Here is a 26,733-nt window from a genome sequence, read left to right as displayed (position 1 = left end):
GCCTGGTGTGATGAATTTCTTCAACTTTTGTTTGGGAAACTGTTGATCTCTTCTATTCTGAATGATAGGCTTCCTGGATAGAGTATTCTTGGTTGGCAGAATTATTTTCCTTTCAGCATTTTGAATATATGGCCTGCAAGATTTCTGCTCAAAAATCTGGTGATAGTCTTATGGGGGTTCCCTTGTATGTAACAATTTGTTTTCCTCACTGCTTTTAAGATTCTCCCCTTGTCTTTAACTTTTCACAATTTAGCTATAAATTGTATTTTTTGTTGTTAAGTTGAATATGTATATTATATTTAAGGATCCAAACTCAGACTACAAAAAAGGGAAGAAAAAAAGAGAAAAGCAGAGGTAATACCCATTTATATGGTAAATAACAGATTATCATGTTCAACAGTACAATTTTCCTTCACTAGTCCAGCAATGCAAGTCTTCATATGAAGTTCACTGTTGTTCTTGCCTTTCAGGGTTTAGCTGTGTGCTTGTAGGGGGTTAGAGTTCCTGCCAGATGTCTGACTCGGAGTGGAATTACTATGGCTAGAATCACTTTTACTCTAAGATGACAGAGCTTCATATCCCAGTGCTTAACTTTTTTACAAAGTTGACCCTTCCATTTCTCAGCAATATTTTTCCACCAAGAGTAATCTGGAGCATCACTCACCTTCATAACACGTAATGATATACTACTCATTAATATGAATGAGGACATAGGCAGCCAGAATTGGTGTAAAGGTTAATGGTGTGCTTGCAATGTTTATTAGAGAAGCCCTTAGAAGCTCCTTCACCCCAATTAGTGCAGTCACACCATGGCATTTGGTCTTTATCCCTTACCTTTAGCCTCCCTGAATGACATAGTTATAATTGCTTTGCAACTAGGTCCTCTGTGTAGCCCAAATAGGTTTACATTTGCAGTATTCACTGCTTGCCCCTCTACAGTTTCCATTACTAGGATGCATAGGAAATTCACTCTGTCCATGGTGATGATGGCCTTGTGAAAGATGTACGTGTCCCAGTCATAAATGGCAGCTCCTTGTAGGCGTGGCTCTCAGACCACAGGTGGCTTACCTGATGAAGATGGGCTTGCAGGCCTCTGGGCCTACTTGCACATAGACTTGCAGAACTTAATGTGCTCTTGTTGGAAGGAATGGTGCAGATGAATATGTCCATGGCACAGAGTAAGAGCAGATATGGGCTTCTGGCGGTGCCCAGCAGACCTTCAAACTGCTCAGTGGCCAGGATGGCATTGGTCTGGGTACTGTGGCGCAAGTGGTTGGATATCTTTGTTGTGTGCTAGGGTAGGGGTGCAGACAGGCTCGCAGGCTGCAGGCTGGTCCCAGGAATCCACAGCAGGCAGAGCACAGCCAGGGCAAGCAGCCCAAGCCCAGCCCATGTAGCATCTGTCCTAGACTAACGCAGACCATGATCGTGGCAGGATGGGGTAGGATGCAGCAGTGTCAAGGACTGAGAGGCCTGCTTCACTCTCTCCTCTCACCCACTGTAGATTCGTCTGTCCGTGAGAGGAGGTAGATTCAGGATCTTCCTATATCACATTTTGAGCTGGACTAAATGAGATTTTTCAAGAGTTCCATTAACTTATAAATCTCCATAATCTAGCCTTCTCATTTTAGTGTTGTCTTTTAAAGAAAAAAATTATCACAAAAAAAAAGTGACATATTTACTCACAAGGTAAAATGGGACTGATTTCCTCATGGACAAGAATAAATGTGGAAAATACTACCTAAATGTGAGCTTAAGAACTAGGACTGCCTAAGAAAATACATCCTACGCCAGAGACACACAGCTGGACAAGAACTTAAGACAACTCTTTATGGAGTCTCTAAACACACACTGACTGAAGCCATAGACAGAGTCCTCCAAAGCATCTGGTGGCTAGGTATTAAAAAAGATGACCAATGTTAAGAACACATGACACACCTTGCTGCTACTCACTATCCTCTCACTGCCCCCCTCCCCAAGAACAACCAAAAACAAGACTCCAGGTTCACATAGCTAACCCCACAATCCTCTGAAATCCTCAACCATCATAAATTACAAGTTTTCCATTGTCCTTGCTGCACATGTCCCCGTTCTTTCCATTGGCCCTAGAATGTCAGGCAGCTGGCTATTTTTGACATCCTTTCCCTTTCAAGGATGCCTTTAAAATACAGGTTTGGGGGGCGCCTGGGTGGCTCAGTCGTTAAGCGTCTGCCTTCAGCTCAGCTCATGATCCCGGGGTTCTGGGATCGAGCCCCGCATCGGGCTCCCTGCTCCGCGGGAAGCCTGCTTCTCCCTCTCTCGCTCCCCCTGCTTGTGTTCCCTCTCTCGCTGTGTTTCTCTCGTCAAATAAATAAATAAAATTAAAAAAAAAAAAAAAAACCAAAAAACAGGTTTGGGCATGTAACCAAAACCCGGCCAATCTGTGTATTCCAGCCTGGTGACCTCAGGAAAATCTATGTGAACCAAGTTGACCCAAAGGCCCAAACAATGGACATTTTTGTGTGAACTACTAGGAAATAGAGAAGCTCTCTTTCCACTGAGATTGCCACGTAGAAGAACAACATGCACTGGGAAGTTCTGAGTGGCACTGTGGACGAGAGGATGGTTACAGCAGTTAGTGGACCCTCACAAACACACACGAATACAGACAGACTAATGTAGTTCAGTACAGCTCTCTGCCTAGTGCTTTGAGAAGATTGGATGGTCTAGTCTATGTTTCCACTTTAGAAAGTAGTTAAGGAGATAACTTTTTTGGAGGAGGTTTAATAAGTTTAAAAAACTTCAAACTAGTAATTATTATAAAATATAGTTTAATTTCACTCTTTTCATTACTTACCACAAAAATTTAAAAAATCCCAATATACAGACAAGAACAAGTAAACTGGAAAAGAGCTAAAAATTGTATAAAAAACAGAGCTAAGCACAGGAATGTAGGAGCAGTGACACACACACATACAATATACTCTCAAGTGAATTCAGAAAGCATATTCCAGGTTAGACAAGTTTTCTTTCTATGGTCAACTTTTACTGGAGCCACATCTGGAAAGCATCTTAAACCAAAGTTCTTATATTATATGGGAAACATCTTCCCAGACTTCTCTTAAAAAGCATTTCTCATAAAATAACCCACACCAGAGAGGCAGACCTAATCTAAATACAAGTCATAAATGCCTCCCCTAGGCCCTGTACAACTTGGAAAAATTAATGAAAACAAAGCACTCTAGAAATGGAAAAGTGACACCTAGTGGCCACTTGGCCGTTTTCCTTGATGGCTTCTGATCATTTTAGATCTTTCCCCTGCTCTTCTCATAACTGCGCTTGGCAAATCTGAATTTCCAATTTCAGAGCCAAACAATGACTTACCTGAGTGGTAGAGGCTTCTTTAGAGCAGAATCTGAAATGACACTACTAAACGTGGTCCAATAACTAGGTAGTGGTTATTTCATTTACTCTGCCCAGATGCCATAGAAATTCCTCAAAGAATAGGACTAATAAATATAGCGTTTTCCCACTATGACACTGTAATGAAATATTTTAATCCCATTTATTTACCAAAAGCCTCCATTCTCTATTTTCCTGTCTATTTTTCAATGGATTTCCAGGTTTAGTGACTGCAATAGGGTGTCAACATATACCCCAAGTTTTATTTGATTTCAGGTTATCATCATGTAATGAAATGAACTGATAACATTTTCAGGTTTACTAGTTTCAAAAAAGTTTTAAATTTTGACACATGGATAGAGGTTCACAGTTATTTGATTATACTAAATCAAGGATCAATAAACAATTGTTCCTTAAACCATAGCTTAGAGGTAAATATCATAGCTATGGTATAACCTTTGGTCTACTTCAGTAATATCCACTTAATAAAATGTTTTAGAGCAGCACTGTCCAATAGAAATATAATATATGCCACATGGGTAATTTAAAATTTTCTTGTAGCCACATTAAAAAAGTAAAAAGTAAAATGTTAATGTTTTATATAATTCAGTATATCCAAAATACTTGAGTATATGATCAATATAAAACTGTTTTTAAAAGGTAGTTTTTATATTTATTTTTAAATTTTTATTTATTTTTGAGTAAGTTCTATGCCCAACATGGGGCTGGAATTCACGACCCTGAGATCGAGTCGCATGCTCCACTGACTGAGCCAGCCGGGTGCCCCATTATAAAACTGCTAATGTGATATCTTATGCTCCCTTTTTATACTAAATGTATGAAATCTGGTATGCATTTTACATTTACAGTCTATCTCAATTTGCATGAGCTACATTTCAAGTGCTCAATAACCACACGTGGCCTGTGGCTATCATACGAGACCACACAGTTCTAGAGTCTGACCCTAAAGCTCAGGTCCCGTGGATCAGAATCACAGAATCAGAACTGGAAGTAAACTGAGAGATCAAGTTCTCTTGTGACAGATGAGGAAACTGAGGCACATACAGAGTGTTTAAATGGCTTCCTTGAGGTCACACAGCTAAATTTAGGCCAAGCGGGCTCTTTCTGATTCTAGGTTCTTCCCTACTCCACTATGTTATTGTAAGTAGTTCTTAGACTTAGGGAAAAAAAAAAAGACAGAACTAGAATATTTTTATGATTTCATTCAATGTGTAGATGCTTTTCATCAAAATGCAGGAAATTAATGGGTAGGAGAAAAAGTAATATAGGGTAAGCCATAAAAATATCTGTCACTCCTAACAGCAATTCCGCATAAATGCAACACACTTTGGAGAAAACACTAAACATGGGACAGCTACAGTTATCCTACATTGCATGGATTGGATTCTGGGTCCAGACAAGATCTACAGAAAAATACTCGAGTGGGTTATTAAAGGATCAAAGCCTTCAATTGGCTATCTGCCCACCGGCCTATGGACTGACTAACCCTTCCTCTTGCAAAGAGAAAAAACTGCTTCTGTGCGTGGCATCGATGGCCTCTAGAAACTCTGCCTCCCAGATCCTTGGATCAGGAGGGTTTGCCCCTCTGCTTTCAAAGCCATCCATCCACAGTGACTCATCTTGCTACCCCTGGCTTAGGTCAACTCTGGAGGCCAAGCCCAACCCACAATGGTTTAGACACTAAACTGTTACATTGGTACGGCCTCGGACTTACAGAACAGATGTGACTGTTCCTGCTTCTTCAAACTTAAAAGTATCATGCTTAGCCTGCTGCAAACCAATCTCCCCCATCTTGTAGGGTTTCTCTGGCTTATTGTAAACCTGCATGTACCTCAGTCCCAGAACTGGGAGTGGTGCTGACCCTCCAATATCGCGGGAACCCTGTATCAGCTGGAGGACAACGTGCCAATACATCCTTCCCCATGTAGCTACTGCAGAAGTCCCACCTGAAGGGAATGTGTGCTTTTGGACTATTGCCTGTGGGTATGTTTGCCATTAACCTGTTTGACAAAAGTTCTAACCTATTACGTACAGCCTACAGAAATATGCAAGGTCAAAATAATGCTTTGTTTCGGGGCAAGGCTTGGAAAGATATCTGCTGGAGTGTAGCACCACATAGAGGAAGAGAACTGCATTGGATCCTCCACAGCTGAGCCTCCGGCTTCCCCATTAGCTTCCTAGCCTATTGTACTTTCATTTGTGGGGCACAAAAGAAAATAGATGAAAACACACTTGGTAAACTAGAAAGAACTATGAAAACATACGGTATTATGAAAGTATGACCTTCAACAAGGTCGACATACGTATACGATTTTAAATATTCTTCTTGTACTCAGTATAATCCACCTCTCAATTATTAGTTAAAAAACTGATCTCCAAATTTGTAATCATAGCTAGAAAATTGGTTTTTAAATTCTTTCTTATTGCCTCAGTTTCAAAACTATACTTAGCGTTTGTATAATTACCTTTGGTTACAGGCAACAGTAACTGTAATTGCCTATTCTAGAAGGCCACAACTAGTTCCTGGGTCAGTTAACTAATCATTTAACCAGTGAGACCATTGCTTTCCCAAATGTGTATAAGGAAACGGATTTATACACATTAAACATTTTAAAAATATGAATTTAACTGTGACTTTACACAAGACACTTAACCTGCCTGCGCTTGTTTTTACTCCAGGGCTAATCTTTCACTAAGCACATTTTCTGTACCAACAACTGGTTTTATATGTAATGAAAATCTTGATTGGTTATATTAGCAATAATTCTTACATGCAAAGGATAATTACCAAGATCTAGGGCCCAAGATCTTTCCTTTTCTGTAAAGCCCAGTCGAAAGTCCCTTAAAAAAATTATTTTTTCCTGAGTTTTAAATAAATCCTCTCACTTAAAGCCCATCTCCAGTGCTTGACCAAACTAACTATCCTGGCTTTACGCTTGCCCAAGTTTACAATGACTGAATACAGGATTCACTGCAATTATGACTACCAACTGTACCATCTCTTTAAATGTTCAAGTGCTCAGAGTTTTCTTAAAGTGTGTAAGCCCTATCCTCAATTAAGGAAATGTACAAGAAACAGAGATGCTCCAACTTCTACAAATCTACTATTATAAATCCATTATAAATGAATCTTAGACACAGGAAAATGTCAACATATTAAATTCCCCACACTCAAGAACTGCATCAGAAAATAAAACCAAAACAAGATATATGTGATATTCTTGGTGAGAAATATTTTAACAAAAAGATAGCAACTAGTGGGTTTTACGCCATGTCACTGAGAAAAGGAGTCTGTAGGAAACTCTGAGCCATTCTTTGTGAAGGGAAACATCACATTTCCCCCTACTGCTGTGGAAGTAAGGTGCACATCTATAACAATTGGTAGACTATTAATAGGAATAAAAGATAAAAACAGTATCAATACAGTACAGAAGATCATAGTTGTTTTTTTTTTTTTGTCAGTGAAATACTTTAACACGTTCCTAATTTGTAAGAATTAAAAATCAAATGCTAGAGTGTCCAGTGTATGTCACTGAAGTCCCCAGGGTCTCCCAGGCCCCCCTCTGCTTCAAAGTAATTCATGAAGGCGGCCATGGCTGTGTCGTCGTCACACAGGGCATCAAAATCCAGCTGGGCACCTTCGCCTACCAAATTAAAATACAGATCCGTGTAAGTATGTTTGAAGGTTAAAAGATAAATATCATTAAAAATGGCAAAGCAAGCAAAAAAAAGAGAGAAATCAAGCAACAGAGTCTTAATTACAGAGAACTGATGGTTACCAGAGGGGAGGGGGGCAGGCGGATGGGAGAGATAGGTGATGGGGATGAAGGAGTGCACTTGCGATGAACACCCGGTGTTGTACGTAACTGATGAGTCACTATATTGTACACCTGAAAGTAATATTACACTGTATGTTAACTAACTGGAATTAAAATAAAAACTTAAAAAAACTAAAAAGCGCAAGGCTAGAATACTATGCAATGTAATTTTGAAGGCAAAGCATAGGTCTTAAATTGCAGAAGGCTGATATATTTTTAAATGGGTCACCTATTTTTATAACCATGTGCTGTCAGAGAAATTGCATAGAATTCATTTGATGCACATAATGAGGTGATCTATGAGTTTTTGAAAAGAAAATAACAGCACTAAAAGGTACTGACTCCCAGACAGCTGGAAGCTAGGGGCCAGCATTTATGCATGTGTCTATAGAGAGTCTGGAAGGATAAACTTAACTTTAATCTGCCTTGTGAAAATACTGTACTACTTTAATCTGAAAGAGAAGGCTGGCACAAAAGCATCCTCTTCCAAAAATCTGAAAAATCTTATAAAAGGGGTAATACCCAGATTTTTTATTGAAAAAAGGAAATAAGAAGAAACCACAGAAATAAGATTTAAGTTAGAGCTAAGGAAGAGGATCTAGAAATCTTGGATTAACACACAGCTACAGATTAGCCAGAGTTCTCTAGAAATCTTCCAAAGTACAATAGAATTTGAGATGATTAATATGTGGCTCTCTGTGAAGCTGAAGTCCAGTTTCTTTCAAGTTCTTTGATTCTCTTTAACATATATTTCCAGTAGATCAATGTCTGTTATGGATGGTGTAAAACTGTGTCACTTCAGTTTTCTTGGTTTGAGTCTACATAAACATAGTTAAAGTGAATAATTACATCTTAAACACTTTATGATTAGTACATTTAAAAGTTCTTATTCTTGGAAATGGACATTTTTTCCCTAAATATAAGTACCTCAGTTTTATTTAAATGGTATGTATTAACAATACCCATAACTAATTCCGTTGATAACAGAATTTTTAATGACCGGTGCATTGAGTAGCATCCACCTTGAAGTCGAGGATGATTATTGTATTCAGGATTTTGAATGGAAAAATCTTAGTTTTAAAAATCTTTGCTTTAGAAGTCTCCTATGTCTGAAAATATCATGATTAAGAAAGTGTTTGGAAAACTAAAATGGCGGGCAGTTGCCAAAGAAATCTTACCAAGGAGTGGCTCATGACTATGGGGAGGAACAGCACTCTGGTTTTGCCTTGTAGCCTCTGGCTTGCCTAGTTCAGAAGGATTTAGTGGAATCAACTCCTTTTTTGACATCTGAAAAGACAGAATAATAAATAGTAAGGTTCCTACTTGAATGAAATGAAGACCTCTTGGCAATGATCAGATGTAGGCCTGCTGGCAATGCCCCCGCTGCCCTCACCGTTATGACCACTGGCATTCACCGAGGACCGTGTGCCAGTCCACAGGCTTCCCCTCATTTCATGTTTCAAAGGCTGTGAGGTCAGGAATCCGAGGGCTAAAGAGGCTAATAGCTTGCCCAAGTGTTGGGGCCATTATTCTAACCCATCCACTGACTCCAAAGTCCACATTGTTTGTAACCGTAACTGAATGTACATTATACAAGGAAAAGTTTTGGATTAAGGAGGAAAAGCTCTTTGTTTTTAAGAAAAATGATGGTAAAACTATCTCACATGAAACTACAATGGGAAATAGTACTTTGGAGTGGGAAATGGATTAAACTAGAGGCTTTTACCAAATAGTTATCATACTGTTACACAGTTAGAGGCCAAACAATTCAATAGTTCATGTAGCTCATCAACATACATCATTTACCAATATAATATTACTGACAACTTATTAGCTTGGAAGTTGTCCTCTGATCACATCCCCTTTTCTCTTCTGCTAAAGTAACCACGATCTTGAGTTTTAGGTTAATAATTTTCTTTTTGCTTTTATAATTTTAGCATCTATATAAATACCCTTAAGCAATGTATGGTGTCTTAAACCTTATTTTGAACACTAAATAAATGCAATAATGCTTGGTGGAAAAAAAATACATCATTTACCTATATTGTCTTATTAAGTTGATGAACTTGATCTACAAAATGTCTACATAATGTATACTACTTGGAGATTATGTTAGAATGACTTAACTCCCTCCTTCTAGCCTATTGTCTGGCACAAAATGGGTACCTAATAAACACTGGCTAAATGTATGAGAAAAAGTTAAATACTAGACCAAAAGACTCATGACATTTGTATAAAAAATTTTCTTTTTTCAATTTCCTTTTTGTCCCTGGTCAGATTTAATTTCTCTTTTCTCCTATTTTTTTTTTTTTTATACCACTTTGTTTATAGGCCTACTTTAGATCTTTTTGTTGCCTGCGATACATTAGAACTATATTGTATGTGACTCTTTCAGATATTTACCACTATGTTTAGTCAATTTTGTATATGCAACAATGTAAATAGTATTTGTTAAATTGAATTAAACAGTATGTAATACTTGTAGCTTATAGCATTAAAATTTTTTTTCCAGACCATAAGGAGTACATTTAATCCACTGAATTGGAACCCATTAAAATAATATCATAGCTACCATTTATTGAGCACATATTATGTACCAGGCACTGTTAAGTTTTTGTTTGTTTTTGTATCAAATCACTTAATTCACACACCACTCTGAGTTTGGTGCTATTACTGTCCCTATTTTACAGATGAGGAAATTGAGGCACAGAGTTTAAATGACAAGTCTGAGGTTACCTAGCAGTAAGTGTCTGAGTCACAACGTGGACCCAGATAGTACGTGTCCAGCAACTTTGCGGTCAACCACTATTCTACATTGCCTCCTGAAAACATGGAAAGAGTTCATTTTATAGGATGGTATCTTTTCTCAAAAGAAATAATTAAGGAGCAAATTTCACCCACTTACGTCATGAATGTTACTTATTGTACTTACTTTCCTGCAGTTGATAGCATGAGAATCTTTCATTAAATCTGTTGGACTTGAGTCATCAAGGGAGGAAGAAGACTGTAACCTTCAAAAAGTGACACATAAAAATTTTCCCTAAGATGATTTTTCCTCTAAATACATAATCTGATAAAAATACAGTGAAAAACAGGAGACTGAATGTCATGACAGTTTTCACAATTAGACTAACTTTTTCAGTGCCATGTTTATTTTTTACTATGGACTGCTGAAAAACACCTTGTGGTAAATAGGAACAATAAAACTCTGAGGTAACAGCTCTTAAGTAAATCATGTTGCTTGTCTTATTACAGCATGTGGTAAAGTAATGGAATAATAAATAACAGTTCAAAATAGGCATTCACATCAAGAATCCATTCCTTATTAGTTCCTTAATAAAACAGAACTGAGTAAAGAAATCTTCCTAATATCCTGCAACCTATTTAAATGAAAAATGTCATATTTTTACTATAGTAAGTCATGCCCAGGTATATAAACAACAAAACCCAAAACAACATAAACAAAATCCTATGCTTTAATCATAAATCTCTTCAAGAGTTAATATTGACAATATTAGTCTCTTCAAGACTGACAGTATCATATAAGGACAAATACTATAGGATTCACTCATGAGCTACTTAGAGTAGTCAAATTCATAGAGACAGAAAGTAGAACGGTGATTTTCAGGGGCTAAGGCGGGAGGGAAATGGAAAGTTATTGTTTAACAGGAGTTTCAGTTTTGCAAGGTGAAAGAAGTTCTAGAGATGGATGGTGGTGGTGATTGTGCAATGATGTAAATGTACTTAATGCTACCGAACTCTATACCTAAAAATGGTGAAAATGCTAAACTTTGTTTATATATTTTACCACAATTAAAAAAATAAAATGTCCTTCACTGATACAATGTTTTTTATTACTTAAGTCACTTAGTTGTAAAACCTTAAATCTGGAAGGAAACCTGGATCTTATAGTGAAAGTCAGTATAGGATTAAAGACCAAGAATGTACAAACCACACACTCGAGCATTTAAAAATTCACTATATGCTACTGTCAGTTTTACATATTAAGTGTTGTAAAGAAATTTATGATCAAAGTGTATGATGGGTTAAATGCATATCCTTGTACATATGATTTATAATACTTTCAATACTTAAAGCATATAGCATATTGCAACTATTCAGTATTGAATAAAATTGGGCAGACAGTAGTCACATGACAATGTCCCAGTGATTTTCTTCAATGTAAAGTTTTTAATATGAAAACTTGAAAAATTCAGGCTTACAAAAAGGTAGAAAATAAAAAGCAAAACTTTCTTCCCTCTTCTATATCTCCCACCCTCCAACACCTAGGTGTAAATATGAGAAGAAACTAGTCTGAACAACTTTCTATATAGATTGTGGAGTTTTAGGTTCTTTCTTTACAATTCCAAAATCCAAAAGGCCTTGAAAACAAAGATTTTCCATAATTGATGTGGCAGCAAAATCACTAATTGATCTGACCTGAGCAAAATCTGACCTGATGAGGCTAATGTTTTATCCTACTTTGCCCTGCTAATATTTACAAAAATTCACTCCAGAAATAGATCTTTAAACTTTTATTATGGAAAACTTCAAAAAGATATAAAAGTAGATAATAAAATGAAAGACCATATATCCACCAAACAGCTTCAATAATTCTTTTCCAAATCTTATTTAATGTATGTACCCCAAACTCTTTGCCTCTCCTCCCATACATTTTATCATTTAACCTGTAAATACTTCTCAAAGCATAAATACTAATTTAATTGATTATGGGGTGCTGCTATGATGTAACTAATTGCTCTCTTTAAAAAATTCAAATTCCAGGGCGCCTGGGTGGCTCAGTTGGTTAAGCGACTGCCTTCGGCTCAGGTCATGATCCTGGAGTCCCGGGATCGAGTCCCGCATCGGGCTCCCTGTTCGGCAGGGAGTCTGCTTCTCCCTCTGACCCTCCCCCCTCTCATGTGCTCTCTCTCTCTCAAATAAATAAATAAAATCTTTAAAAAAAAAAATAAATAAAAAATTCAAATTCCAAAACAAGATCTTTCTAAAATCCAAAGAAATTTTAGGTTCAAGGACTATCTAGTCTCAAGGGTTTTAGATGAATAATTATGGGCCTATAGATACACATACTCACATATATAAACATGTATATTTTTTTCTTACACAGGTGAGTTATTATACATACTACTCTTCTATTCCTGTGCTTTCTATTAACTCTATATTGTAAAGAGCTTTCCATATTAATATAAATAGAACTACCTAATTCTTAACAGTTGCACAGTACTCCATTGTAAGGGTATGCTATAACAAGTTGTGGTTGTGATAAATATTTGAATCACTACTGTAAACAGGCATGCAGTGAATGGTCTTATTCATAGACCTTTGCACAGTTGTGTAAGAATATTTGCTCCTGGGATAGAATTTCTGAGTCTAAGATGATATTCATTTACATTTTTATAGGTACTGTTGAATTGCCCTCCAGAGTAGTTGCATTAGTTTATTTCCTACAGTTTGAGTTACTGCTCACTCACACTTACACTCACCAGTATTGAGTATTATGAAACTTTCAAATCTTTGACAATCTTGTAAGTGAAAAAAGCATCACCTTATTGTTTAATTTTGTATATACAGTTGACCCTTGACCAACAGGTGTTTTAACTGCATGGGTCCACTTTTACATGAATTTTCTTTGATAAATACAGTACTGTAAATACATCTTATGATTTTCATCTTTTTTTTATGTCAAAGTTTAGTTGAAACACAATGTTACACTAGTCTCAGGCATACAACATAGTGATTCAACAACTCTATCCATTATGCTGTGCTCACCAAAAATGTAGCTACCATCTGTCACTATACAATGTTATTACAATACCATTGACTATATTCCCTATGTTGTACCTTTTATCCTCCTGACTTATTCATTCTATAACTGGAAGCCTGTACCTCCCACTACCCTTCACCCATTTTGCCCGTCCCACCACACTTCTCCCTTCTGGCAATCATCAGTTCTCTGCATTTATGGCTCTGTTTCTGCTTTTTGTTTGTTCATTTGTTTTTTAGACTCTGCATATAAATGAAATCCTGTGGTATTTTTCTCTGTCAGACTTATTTCTCTTAGTATAATACCCACTAGGTCCATGATGTTGTAAATGGCAAGACCGCATTCCTTTTTTATGGCTGAGTAATATTCCAGTGTGTGTGTGTGTGTGTGTGTGTGTGTGTACCACTTTTTAGCAATAATTGCACCACAGACAAACCATTGATCAGGATACTCCACTGTGTAAACACTATTATAACACTTTATCCATTCATCTATCAGTGGACACTTAGGTTGCTTCCATATCCTGGCTATTGTTGTTAATGCTGCAATAAACATAGGGGTGCACGTATCCTTCAAATTACTGTTTACATTTTCTTTGGGGATTACCCAGCAAAGGAATTAACAGGTCATATAGGTATTTCTATTTTTAAATATTTTATTTATTTGAGAGAGTGTGTGTGTGCAAGTGGGGGGAGGGACAGAGAGAGAGAATCTCAAGCAGACTCCACACTGAGCACGGAGTCCAATGGGGGCTCGATCTCATGACCCTGAGATCATGGCCTGAACCGAAACCAAGAGTCAGACACTTAACTGACTGAGCCACCCAGGTGCCCTGGTATTTTTATTTTTAATTTTTTGAGGAACCTCTATACTGTTTTCCACAATGGCTGCACCAATTTACATTCCCACCAACTGTGCATGTGGGTTCCTTTTTCTCCACATTCTCCCCAACACTTGCTATTTCTTGTCTTTTGATTTTAGCCATTCTGACAGGCGTGAGGTGGTATCTCATTGTGGTTTTGATTTGCATTTCCCTGATGATGAGTGATGTTGAGCATCTTTACATGTGTCTGTTGGCCATCTGGATGTGTTCTTTGGAGAATGTGTATTCAGATCCTCTGCCCATTTTTAAATTGAGGTGTTTAGGGTCTTTTTGGTGTTGAGTTGTATACATTCTTTACCTTGGATATTAACCCCTTATTAGATATATCATTTGCAAATATCTTCTCCTATTCAGTAGATTGCCTTTTAGTTTTGTTGATGCTTTTCTTTGCCGTGTAAAACCTTTTATTTTGATGTAGTCCCAGTAGTGTATTTTTTAAGATTTTATTTATTTACTTGACAGAGAGAAAGAGCACAAGTAGGCAGAGTGGCAGGCAGAGGGAGAGGGAGAAGCGGGCTCTCTGCTGAGGCTCCCTGATGCAGGGCTCAGTCCCAGGACCCTGGGATCATGACCTGAGCCAAAGGCAGATGCTTACCCGACTGAGCCACCCAGGCGCCCCCCGACCAGTAGTTTATTTTTGTTTTTGTTTCCCTTACCTCAGAATACATATCTAGAAAAATGTTGCTAAGGTCAATGTCTAAGAGATTACTGCCTATGTTTTTTTTCTAAGAATTTTATGGTTTCAGTTCTCACATTTAGGTCTCTAACCAATTTCAAGTTTATTTTTGTGTATGATATAAGAAAGTGGTCCAATCTTTTTTTAAGATTTTTTTTCTTTATTTGAGAGAGAGAGAGAGAGCGCGAGTGGGGTGAGGGGCAGAGGGAGAAGCAAACTCCCCACTGAGCAGGGAGCCTGGTGTGGGGCTCCATCCCTGGACTCCAGGATCATGACTTGAGCCAAAGGCAGACACTTGACCAACTGAGCCACCCAGGTGCCCTGAAAAGTGGTCCAATCTTGTTCTTTTCCATGTAGCTATCCAGTTTTCCCAGCACTGTTGATTAAAGAGACTGTTTTTCCCATTGTATGTTCTTCCCTCCTTTGTCATCGATTAATTGACCATATAATCATGAGTTTATTTCTGGGTGTACTATCCTGTTCTGTTGATCTATGTGTCTATATTTGCACCAGTACCGTACTGTTTTGATTATAGATTTAGAGTATATCTTGAAATTTAACATTATGATACCTCCAACTTTGTTCTTTTTTCGCAAGATTGCTGTGGCTATTTGGGATTTTTTTGTGGTTTCATACAAATTTTAGGATTTTAGTTCTGTGAAAAATGCTATTGGTATTTTAATAGAGATTGTATTGAATCTATAGATTGTTTTGGGTAGTATGGACATTTTAATATTCTTCCAGTCCATGAGCATGGTATGTCTTTCCATTTGTTTGTGTCATCTTCAATTTCTTTCATTAATATTTTGTACTCTTCAAGGTATAGAACTTTCATCTCCTTAGTTAAGTTTATTCATAGATATTTTATTATTTTTAGTGTAATTGTAAATGGAATTGTTTGCTTAATTTCTCTTTCTGCTACTTTGTTATTAGGATATAGAAACAACAGATTTCTGTATATTGATTTTTGTATCCTGCAACTTACTGAATCCATTTATTCTAAGAGTTTTTAGTGTTTTCTATCTATAGTACCATGTCATCTGCAAAAATGTAACTCTTTTACTTCTTCCTTACCAATTTGGATGACTTTTATTTTTTTTCTTGTCTGGTAGCTGTGGTTAAGACTCGGTGAGGGGGGATGTTCTTGTTCTTGGTCTTAGAGGAAAAGCTCTCAATTTTTCACCATTGAGTATGATGTCAGCTCTGGGTTTTTTCATATATGGCTTTTATTTATGTTGAGGTATGTACCCTCTAAACCCACATTGCTGAGTTTTTTGCATAAATGGATGTTGAATTGTGTCAAATGCTTTTTCTGTATCTGTTAAGATGATCATATGATTTCTATATTCATTTTGTTATTGTGGTGTATCAAGTTCATCGACTTGCAAATATTGAACCATCCCTGCATCCCTGTAATAAATCCCACTTAATCATGTTCAATGGTCCTTTTAATATATTGTTGAATGTGGTTTGCTAATTCTTTCCTGAAGATTTTTGCATCTACGTTCATCAGAGATAGTGGCATATAGGGTTTTTGTGTTGTTTGGTTTTTTGTAGTATCTTTGTCTTATTTTGGTATGAGAGTAATGCTGGCCTCATAGAATAAACTTGGAAACATTCTTTTCTATTTTTTGGAATAGCTTGAGGGAAATAGGTATTAACACTTCTTTAAACATTTGGTAGAATTCACCTGTGAATCCATCTGGTCCTGGACTTCAGTTTGTTGATCACTGATTCCATTTCATTTCTAGTAATGGATCTGTTCAGATTTTCTATTTCTTCCTGATTCAGTTTGTAAAACTGTATGTTTCTAGGAATTTATCTATTTCTTCTAGGTTATTCAATTTGTTGGCATATAATTTTTCACAGTAGTTTCTTACAATCCTTTGCAGTGTAGGTTGCAACTTCTCTTTCATTTCTGATTTTGAGTCCTCTCTTTTTTCTTGATGGGTCTGGCTAAAGGTTTATTAATTTTGTTATCTTTCTAAAGAATCAACTCTTAATTTCATTGATCTTTTAATCATTGATCTTTTAATAGATTTTTTTAGTCTCTCTTTCATTTATTTCCACACTAGTCTTTATTTTTTCCTTCCTTCTACTAACTCTGGATTTTGTCCTTTTTTTAGTTCCTTTATATGGAAGGTTACATTGTTTGAGACTTTTCTTGTTTCCTGAGGAAGGCTTGTATCACTTCCTTCTTAGAACTGTTTTTGCTGTGTCCCAAAGATTTTGAACTGTAGTGTTTCTATTTTCCATTGTTTCCAGGTATTTTTTTTTCTTTCCTTTTTGATTTCTTCATTTACCCACTGGTGGTTTAGCATGTAGTGTAGTCTCCATGAGTTTGTGTTTTTTTCAGGGTTTTGTTTTGTTTTGTTTTTTGTAACTGATGTCCAGTTTCCTATTGTTGTAGTTAGAAAAGATGCTCAATATAATTTTAGTTTCTTTAAATTTATTGAGACTTCTTTTGTGGACCAGCATGTGATCTATCCTTGAGAAGTTTCCCTCTGCATCTAAAAGGAATGTGTATTCTGCTATTTGGTGATGGAATGCTCTGTATATATTTTTTATGTCCATCTGGCCTAATGTGTCATTCAGAGTGATTGTTTCCTCGTTGTTTTTCTGTTTTGATGATCTATTCATTGATGTAAGTGGAGTGTTAATGTCCCCTACTATTGTATTACTGTCAACTTCCCCCTTTATGTCTGTTAATATTTTCTTTATATATTTAGGTGTTCCTATGTTGGGTGCATAGAAATTTACAATTATCATATCCTCTTCTTGGATTGATCCCTTTATTATTATGTAATAGCCTTCTTTTTTTTTTTTTAAAGATTTTTTATTTTTTATTAGAGAGAGAGAGTACAAGCCGGGGAAGTGGCAGGTAGAGGGAGAGGGAGAAGCAGGCTCCCCACTCAGCAGGGAGCCCAACGTGGGGCTCAATCCCAGGACCCTGGAATCATGACCTGGGCCGAAGGCAGCCGCTTAACCGACTGAGCCACCCAGGCGCCCCTGTAATAGCCTTCTATATCTGTTGCTATAGTCCTTGTTTTAAAGTCTATTTTGTCTAATATAACTATTGCTACCCCAGCTTTTTTTCTCTGCCTCCAGTTGCATGATATATCTTTTTCCATCCCTTTGCTTTCAGTTTGTATGTGTCTTTAGCTCTGAATTGAGTTTTTTATAGGCAGCATATAGATAGGTCTATTTTTTTTTTTTAATCTATTGTGTCACCCTATGTCTTTTGATTGGAGCATGTAGCTCATTTACGTTTAAAGTAATTATGGATAAGTATGTACTTATTGTCATTTTGTTCACTTATTTCTGGTTGTTCTTTGTTCCTTTTTTCTCTTGCTCCTTTCCCTTGTAATTTGATGACTTTCTTTAATGTTTGCTTGGATTCCTTTCTCTTAATTTTCTCCGTATCTATTATGCATTTTTGGCTTGTGGTTACCATGAGTTTCACATGTAACATCCAAAGTATATAGCAGTCTGTATTAAGTTGATGGTTTCCTAAGTTCAACAGTCTAAAAGCACTACATTTTTACTCCCCCCTTCGCATGTTATGTATAGGACAGCATATTTTACATCTTTTAACTTTGTGTATCCCTTAACTAATTTTTGTTGATGTAATTGATTTTACTACTTCTGTTTTTTAACCATCATACTAGCTTTATAAGTGGTTGACCTACTACCTTTACTGTGTATATTTTTTAACCAGTGAAATTTTTTCCTTTTGTAATTTCCTTACGGCCTTTTCTGATTAAAGAATTCTCTTTAAGATTTCATGTAAGGCCAGTTTAGCAGTGGTGAAATCCTTTAACTTGTGTTTGGGAAACTCTTTACCTCTCCTTAATTTTTAATGATAATCTTGCTGGGTGGAATATTCTTAGTTGTAGGTTTTTTTCCTTTCAGCACTTGAATATATCATGCCACTCTCTTCTGGCCTGCAAATTTTCTGGTGAAAAATCAGCTCATAGCCTTATGGAGTTTCCCTTAAACATTTCTAGTTGCTTCTCTCCTCCTGCTTTTAAAATCCTCTCTTAATAATTTTAAACACCAAAAACAAAAGATATTGGGTCATGGTGTGGACTTCCTTGGGTTTATCTTGTTATCTGTTTCCTTCCCCGGGTTAGGGAAGTTTTTAGCAGTATTTCCTTCCTCAAATAAGTTTTCTGCCCTCTACTCTCTCTCTTCTCCTTCTGGGATCCTTATGATGTAAATGTTTGTTCACTTGATGTTGTCCAAGAGATCCCTTAACCTGTCCTCATTTTTTAAATTCTTTTTTCTTTTTGCTATTCAGCTTGGATGCTCTCCATTACCCTGTCTTCAAAATTAGTGATCCATTCTTCTGCATCTGCTAATCTACTATTGATTCCCCCCATTGTATTTTTCATTTCTGTCATTGTATTCTTCAATTCTGATTATTTTAATATTTTCTATTAATTTGTTGAAGTTCTCACTAAGTTTATCCACTCTTCTTTCTAGTCCAGTGAGCATCTTTTTGATCATTACTTTGAACTCTTTATCAGATAGATTGGGTATCTCCATTTACTTTTTTTCCTAGGATTTTGTCTTGTTGTTTGGTTTGGTGCATATTTCTGTCTTCTCATTTTGACCGACTTACTGTTTTTGTTTCCATGAATTAGGTGGAATAGATACTTCTCCTAAACTTGAAGGAATGGGCTTGTGTATGGTCCCCTGTGTAGACTGAGCCTGGTGACTTTTGCTGACTGGCTAGAGCTAGGGCTAGCCTGGGTGGGGATCCCAGGGCACTCTGTGCTAGGGCTGCACTGGTGGGATAGCGGGAGCTAAAGAGGTCATGGGCCAGCATAGCCCCAGGGCTCTTTGCACCGAGGGTGCCCTGGCAGAACAGCAGAGATGAGGCAGTACAAGCTGCAGGTTACTGGGGCTCTCCACACAGAGGGTAGCCTGGCAGAGTGGCTGGAAACAAGGCAGGGCTGGGCCTGAGGGTCCTGGGACACACTGGAAAGAGGGCACCCTGATGGAGTGTCTGGAGCTAATGCAGTATGAGCCAGGTGGTCCCAGAATGCCTGCACCAGGGGTGCCCTAGCAAGTCATGTGGAACGGAAGTGGTTCAGGCCTGGAGTATTCTGGGGGTACTTTGCACCTGTGTCATCTTTGCAAGACAGCTGGAGCTGTAGTGAGCACTGACCAGGTGTGTCCTAGTATGTACTATACTGGGACCACCTTGGTGGGACAGCAGGGCTTGCGTGGGCTAGGGGCATGGGGCTCACTGAAGCAATAGGCCAGCTAGCATGTGCATATAGGACCCTGCTCCCATCCACACTCTCAGGGTAGATGGTGAATGTAAACTGGGGCAGCCAGCCCCTCTGACCTGGACAGAGTTTCAGCAGCTCCCTTGCTATTTTGACAGAGTTCCAGGCTGGTTCCTGTATATTCTAGTTGCTCTTCTAAATCGTGCTTTTTTGTGTGTGTCCCATGGCAGACAAATCTGCTCATAATCCCTCAGTACTATTCCTTCCCACTGCTGTTTGCAGTGTCAGGAGTGGGGATTCCCTTTTCCCCTTTGTTACAGTGTCTGTATTTCTCTTACCATTCTTTATGTGGTCTCTATATCTTCACTTGTACAGAAGCTCTTCAGTCAGCCCTCAGTTCTTCTTCAGGAGAAACTGCTCTATAAATAGGTGTAGATTTGGTGTGTCTGTGGCAGAGATGAATTCAGGGTCTTCTCATGTCACCATCTTGGAACAGAATCTCTTCCTTATGATTTTTCTCAGTATTTTCTTTTTCTAGCTTACTTTATTGTAAGCATAGAGCATACAATACATATAACATACAAAATATGTGTTAATTGACTGTTTATGTTATTGGTAAGACTAGTCAACAGTAGGCTATTAGTAGTTAAATTTTGGGGGAGTCAGAAGTTATATGCAGATTTTTTTTTTAAAGATTTTATTTATTTATTTGACAGACAGAGACATAGTGAGAGAGGGAACACAAGCAGGGGGAGTGGGAGAGGGAGAAGCAGGCTTCCCGCTGAGCAGGGAGCCCGATGCGGGGCTCAGTCCCAGGACCCTGCGATCATGACCTGAGCTGAAGGCAGACGCTTAACGACTAAGCCACCCAGGCGCCCCTATATGCAGATTTTTGACTGGCAAGGTGGTTGATATCCCCAATCCCCATGTTGTTCAAGGGTCAGCTGTATATATTTGTAACTATGAGTGGGGTTGAGCAATTGTTTTCTGTTTTTATTTTGTTTTGTTTTAATTTTAGTTGGTTAACATACAGTGCAATATTGGCTTCTGGGGTAGAATTCAGTGATTCATCACTTACCTACAATACCCAGTGAGGGTTGAACAATTGTTGAAGGTTCTTGACCATTTATAATTTTTTTCTATTCTATTCTCCAACTTTTTATTGAGCTATTTTTAAAAATTACTTAATAATTTAATATTAATACTTAATAATTTATGCTTTATATAAAGTTTAATATAAATAAAAGTTAATAAAATTATAGTTTATTTATAAAGTTTAAATAGCTTAATAACTTTATTCCTTATACTATAAAACTTCATATAGGAAGCTATATTAAGTCCATTTTATCACATGACACATTTTTTGCAATTTATTAATCTTTTACCTTTGTCATAATGGTTATTAGCTTAAGTTTTGAAACTTTATATAATTTATCAACTTTTTTCTTTATGAATTCTGGATTTTTTGTGATGTTTAGAAAGGACATTCTAAACTAAGATTATAAAAACTCATATCTCTGTTCTTGAAATATTTCTATAGTTTTTAAATTTTACTTTGAACTCTTTGGTTTATCTGAAATTTATTTTAATATAAAGAATAAAGTTGGTGTTCAGCCTTTTTTCCCCCAAATAGTTATAGAGTTATTATAATGCCCTTAATTGTTTAATCCATTTCCCCTCACTGACTTGAAATGCCACTTTTACCATATAATAAATTCCCATATGTGTCTATTTCTAAAATCTATTCTTTCCCATTAATCTATTTGTGGGTTGTACTGAAATGTTTTAGTGACTGTAGCTTTATATTTTAGTATCTGTTAGGGTTAATCTCATTCTATTACTTTTAGTTTTTAGAATTTTCCTCAATGTGGTTAGTATCATTTGTTGGATTCTAAAAAACAAATGCAAGATGCCATTTTGACTGGATTCACACTGAATTCATAGATGAGCTTAACAAACACTGACATCTTTACAGTATTGAGTCTTCCCATTGAAAAACAACTATACAGAAAGTTATTCAAGTCATCTTTTATGAACCTTTGTAGCATTAACAATTTGTTTTCATATAGTTCATATAGTTTGTAGCATTAATAATTTGTTTTCATATAATTCTAAATACTTAGCTTTTTTGTTGCTACTGTAAAAATGATCTTCTCTTTCATTATATTATTGAACTAGCTATTGTTTGCATATAGGAAACTTACTGATTTTTGAATATTGGTTTTATAAATATAATAATTTCACTTGTGAAAATATATGCAGCAATAAAACTTTACCTTTGTAAATCCAGGACTTCATTTACAATATCTGTTCCAATACTCCCAGCACCAAGTACTATTCCTGTAGACATTCCAGGCACACTAATACAAGACTGTTTAGAGGATTCTAAATAATAACGAAAGGAAAAATTCAAAGAAGACTTTAAAAATGTATATATAACTTTGGTTATTATTATTTTTTTCAACTCTAATATACTTCCTATTTCCCTCTTTAAAAGAAATAGCTACATCCTAAAATGTTCTAACCATTCATGCTTGCATTACAAACATAACTCATGATGGTTTAAAATGCATATGAAGAATGATAGGAATCAAATGTGTATAACATCATTGAGGGTACATTTATAACCTGTAACCCTTGAGTACGGATATTTCCTTCCCATTTTAATCTCCACACTAAAGCCAGAGCAATACTGCTTTATTTTTTAATATTCCTTAATATTTCTATTTTTATTTATACAAGTAATGCATTAAAATATTCTTGTGGTGGAAAATCAAGATAAGCAAAAACTCCCCCTTAATGTTTTCCATTAATTTACCCAACAGATATGTACTGAGTAACACAAACTACAAGGAACTTCTAGGGATAGATAATGGATAAAATACCATTTCTACTCTTGAACTCAGTCTAGTGGCAGGCCAGTTGAACAAACAACTAATTGCAATAGGATATAAGATTATAATGGAAGTGTGTTCAAAGTACTGTAGAAATTCTGAAAAGGATAATTTAAGCCATAGAAGTCTTTGCAATTTTGCCTTGAAATGTTTCCTTCTCCAAGACAGAAAAAGATGGTAACAATAACAACAGTCCTAGTAATAAATATCCATCATTTAAAACTAAGCTTACCTTCTGATGATTGAGAGCTACAAGGAAGTAATGACACTTCTCTCATCTCACTATGTCCCCTAGAATTAAGAAACACCATAGGTGATTTTTTTTTAAGTGAAGGAAATTGTGAAAGCCACTACATTAAAGCTCTGCGTACTTATCAATTCTTGGCCTTTTTGTTTTATATATACACACTGTTAATGTCACCACCAGAGAGCAAGGTATTGATGTGCTAAGTACCAGGGCATTTGCCCAATGCCCTATTACCCTATGAAGTACATTTGCTCACAGTTGCAAACTCTCAGTTTGTATATTAATGATAAGAAGGCAAGGATTATTAGAATGATTAACAGGGGATACTGCTGGAGATGCCAAGCCTTGGGGGCCTTTTTAAAAAACTATAGATCAGGAAATCGGGCGCCTGGGTGGCTCAGTTGGTTAAGCGACTGCCTTCGGCTCAGGTCATGATCCTGGAGTCCCTGGATCGAGTCCCGCATCGGGCTCCCTGCTCGGCAGGGAGCCTGCTTCTCCCTCTGACCCTCCCCCCTCTCATGTGCTCTCTCTCTCTCTCTCATTCTCTCTGTCTCAAATAAATAAAAATCTTTAAAAAAAAAATAAAAAAAAAAATAAAAAACTATAGATCAGGAAATAGAATTGGTTTGATGCAACCTTACAACAATTACAAAGAAAAACTTACAGAAAGCTAATACTACTTAGAATGGGCTATGTTAGCCTATTAAGCAAATCAGGAAAAATTGGGTCTTCTTTCAGGCTGGCTGACACAGCCACAGCTAGGGCTTGGCAAGCAGGGCTTAGGCTGGATTTCTGCTTATTCCCTCAGCCAAATATTCCCACACAAGCACATGTGGTATCCCAGGCTTAGAAGATGTGCATGCAAAAATGATATGCAGGACAAAACATTTCTTACAATGATATATAGTTTTAAATTACAACTATATCATTTAGTGGAGGGACAAGACAAGGCCACCATGAAGGGTAGGAAGGAGGAGCTTGAGTGAATACATTTACTATCACCTTTAATGCCAAGCAAAAAGAAATTTATTACAAAAGGGAAAACTTACAGCTTAATTCTGAGAAGTAACACCAGTGAACAGTGAATGAATTACAAAATAATATATACTCAAGTTATAAAGCCAGATGATCATACAACTTTAATGGTTTAGCAAGATGAGAAAAGACACTCATTTAAAATTAACATAAAGGTCTTAACAACATAAAAAATTACTTACAAAACTAACGTGTTGACAGACACAATATACTCCAGTTCTTTGGTCCAAGGATTTGTGAAACTAAACCACTGGCTTTTTAAAGTTACAAAAGAGCCATCTTTCTTTCTGAACTTGTATGAATCTGTAAATATTTTCTCTTTACTCTGTAGAACTTAACAAGAAAAGATAATAATCAGCATAATAGTCTGCCACTACATAAAAGTTTCAGATTTCACAGGAATGAGAAATGAGTTGAGGCTGTAATTAAAAAGAACTCCCAAATTACCCCATTCAATGCATACCTGCTTTGTGCTTGTCAGTCAAATTACTATGGTCATCTTGATGAAAATATTCATAACAAGAAGTTCCCAAAAGTTCCTGAGGCAGATATCCTAAAATTGCTGTTGCCCTGGTTTTAAAATTGAAAATAAACTTCAGATTGGTGAATGCAATCCCTTCCAGAGTACTGTAGGTCCATATATGGTCAGGATAGTAGGAGAGTGGACAGGGGGATGAATAACCCTGGGATCCTTTGGCTGCCCAAGACCCAGACTAGAGGTACAAAATAGAATGGACACCCACCCAGTCCAGGGTATGCTCTTCTCCCATTCAGTAAAATTGTGGCCACAGACCGTGTTCAGTTTCTGCACTACTGGCTTAAAAAATATTATTCCAAGTTTTATCCAGCAGTGCTACGAGGCACATCTTTAATAGCCTTAGGTATCCCATTGAACTCTAATCATTATGGCATATAAATGTTCACCTTTGGTCCACATAGACAAATTTTCCATTCATTGCAAACCGGGTTATAAATTCAGTTGGTTTCACTTTAATCTCTCCACTGTTCTGTGGGACAATATATGGATGTAATCTTCCAATGGCAACAAGGCAGTTAAAATTACTACTGTCTTTCTTATTGTCCCTTTCTTCTTCCATTCCAACAACATGTGGAGGCCAGCTTCTCAAGTAACCAGTGCAGTGGATAGTACAGAATTTTCTATGATCTAATTCAAAAGTTTAAAAGAAAAACATTTGAGTCATTGTGAATAAACTCTTAAATTTCTTTGACATTTATAATAGTTATAATTGTGCTATAAAGCATTCTTTAAGCATGCTAAAATACGAAAGGGGAAAGGTATTGCACTGAAAAGAAATCGTCAATTTCATTTACAGACCTTATTCTTTTTTTTTTTTTAAGATTTTATTTATTTATTTGACAGGGACAGCAAGAGAGTGAACACAAGCAGGGGGAGTCAGAGAGGGAGAAGCAGACTCCCCGCTGAGCAGGGAGCCCGATGCGGGGCTGGATCCCCGGACTCTGGGATCATGACCTGAGCTGAAGGCAGATGCCCAAAGACTGAGCCACCCAAGTGCCCCAGATGCCCCTTAACAACCTTATTCTTAACGGATTATTTTTCTCATAAACTAAATTATACATACTACAGTAAAAAGATAAAAGATTGCTTTAATTTAGGTTTAAAGAGGCCTAGGGCTTAATATATTTCCAAGCCAGTTTTTAAAATTACAGTAATTCCTATTTGTTAGAAAAAGTTAAACTTTAAGCATCCTTGCCCTTAGCCACAAAGGTACTATTTTTAGCTTAGTAATTTTTGGTATAATTCATATTCAAAAATTCATAAAGGACAGTTAATTACACATAAATTCTTAAGTTCCTTATGTTAGCACTTATAATGGTGAATAGACAGCTATGGTTATAATAGATTTATAACAATATTTAGAGAACATTTGGAGAAATTCATAAAAGGTATAAAAATAAAATTTGAATTAAATTTCACTCTTCAGAAAACTCTCAAGCAATTAACTCATAGGAAAAAGTTTGTCAAACAGGCCCAATCAAAATAATAAAAAACTGGAAATAATCCATATGCTCAAATATCAGGAAATTCTTAAAACAGTGAGATACAACACAAGCATAAAAAATTGGCAGTATACAGATTACGGCAATCCACACACAAAGCTGACTTAAGTGTTAAAAAGAAGGGGGAAAAAAAACTGGGTAAAAATTATTGAAAACAGTGGTTTGTGATAAGATTTAGAAAAGACCAGAACATTCATTATTTTAAATCAGCACTATTTGGTAAGGCTGTTATTACAACAAATCTTAAAAAAAAAATTTAACAGAAAATGATATGGGCTGTTTTATAAGACAGCAACTAACAGTCATAGCAAAGACTTGAACACTTTGTGTGCTGTGTTGCTTTAAGTGCTTTCAGTGTATAATTAATCTTCTTAATAGTCTTGTGAGGTGTTCTTATATCAGCACCATTGTCTCAGGAAATGGAGAGTTAATGACAAAGTCATAGCAGAAAGGGTGGAGCTGTGAGTGCTCTATCTTGGAAAGTGTTTAAACATGAGTTGTCCATGTTGTGATGGAGTGGGGTGGATACAAAAGGTGTTTCAGTCAGAGGGAAGAGCCAACGTAAACCCAGAGCCAAGAGAGTGTCACATGTGGCTGAAGGCATATCTGTGATGGGCAAGTGGCTTGAGAATAAAGCAGGGAACAGATAGGTTAGCTCTTGTAAACCATGCATAGGACATTGCACTCATCACCTAACAGACATCACCCTCTCCATG

General features: G+C 36.7%; 1 protein-coding gene and 1 pseudogene across 4 annotated transcripts in view; both read right to left on the bottom strand.

The window, feature by feature from the left end:
- Nucleotides 1-473: 473 nt before the first annotated feature.
- Nucleotides 474-1,597, bottom strand: LOC144382124 (secreted frizzled-related protein 3 pseudogene; annotated as a pseudogene).
- Nucleotides 1,598-6,618: 5,021 nt separating this feature from the next.
- BMAL2 (basic helix-loop-helix ARNT like 2) overlaps nt 6,619-26,733 on the bottom strand; it is a 101,618-nt gene continuing 81,503 nt past the window's right edge. For all 4 annotated transcript variants that reach the window (XM_036080214.2, XM_036080218.2, XM_036080217.2 and 1 more), the window contains 8 exons: nt 24,902-25,142; nt 24,441-24,547; nt 24,160-24,310; nt 22,928-22,986; nt 22,078-22,186; nt 10,153-10,231; nt 8,399-8,507; nt 6,619-7,046 (listed from right to left, as the gene is read on the bottom strand). In XM_036080214.2, the coding sequence (XP_035936107.1) occupies nt 6,913-7,046; nt 8,399-8,507; nt 10,153-10,231; nt 22,078-22,186; nt 22,928-22,986; nt 24,160-24,310; nt 24,441-24,547; nt 24,902-25,142 (989 nt within the window). In that variant the 3' untranslated portion in view covers nt 6,619-6,912. The remainder of the gene's footprint in view (nt 7,047-8,398; nt 8,508-10,152; nt 10,232-22,077; nt 22,187-22,927; nt 22,987-24,159; nt 24,311-24,440; nt 24,548-24,901; nt 25,143-26,733) is intronic.

The sequence above is a fragment of the Halichoerus grypus genome, chromosome 6, assembly GCF_964656455.1.
Source record: "Halichoerus grypus chromosome 6, mHalGry1.hap1.1, whole genome shotgun sequence".
In the NCBI taxonomy this organism is placed as follows: Eukaryota; Metazoa; Chordata; class Mammalia; order Carnivora; family Phocidae; genus Halichoerus; species Halichoerus grypus.
The sequence above is the reverse complement of the archived record's forward strand: the minus strand, read 5'-3'. Positions and strand labels throughout refer to the sequence as shown.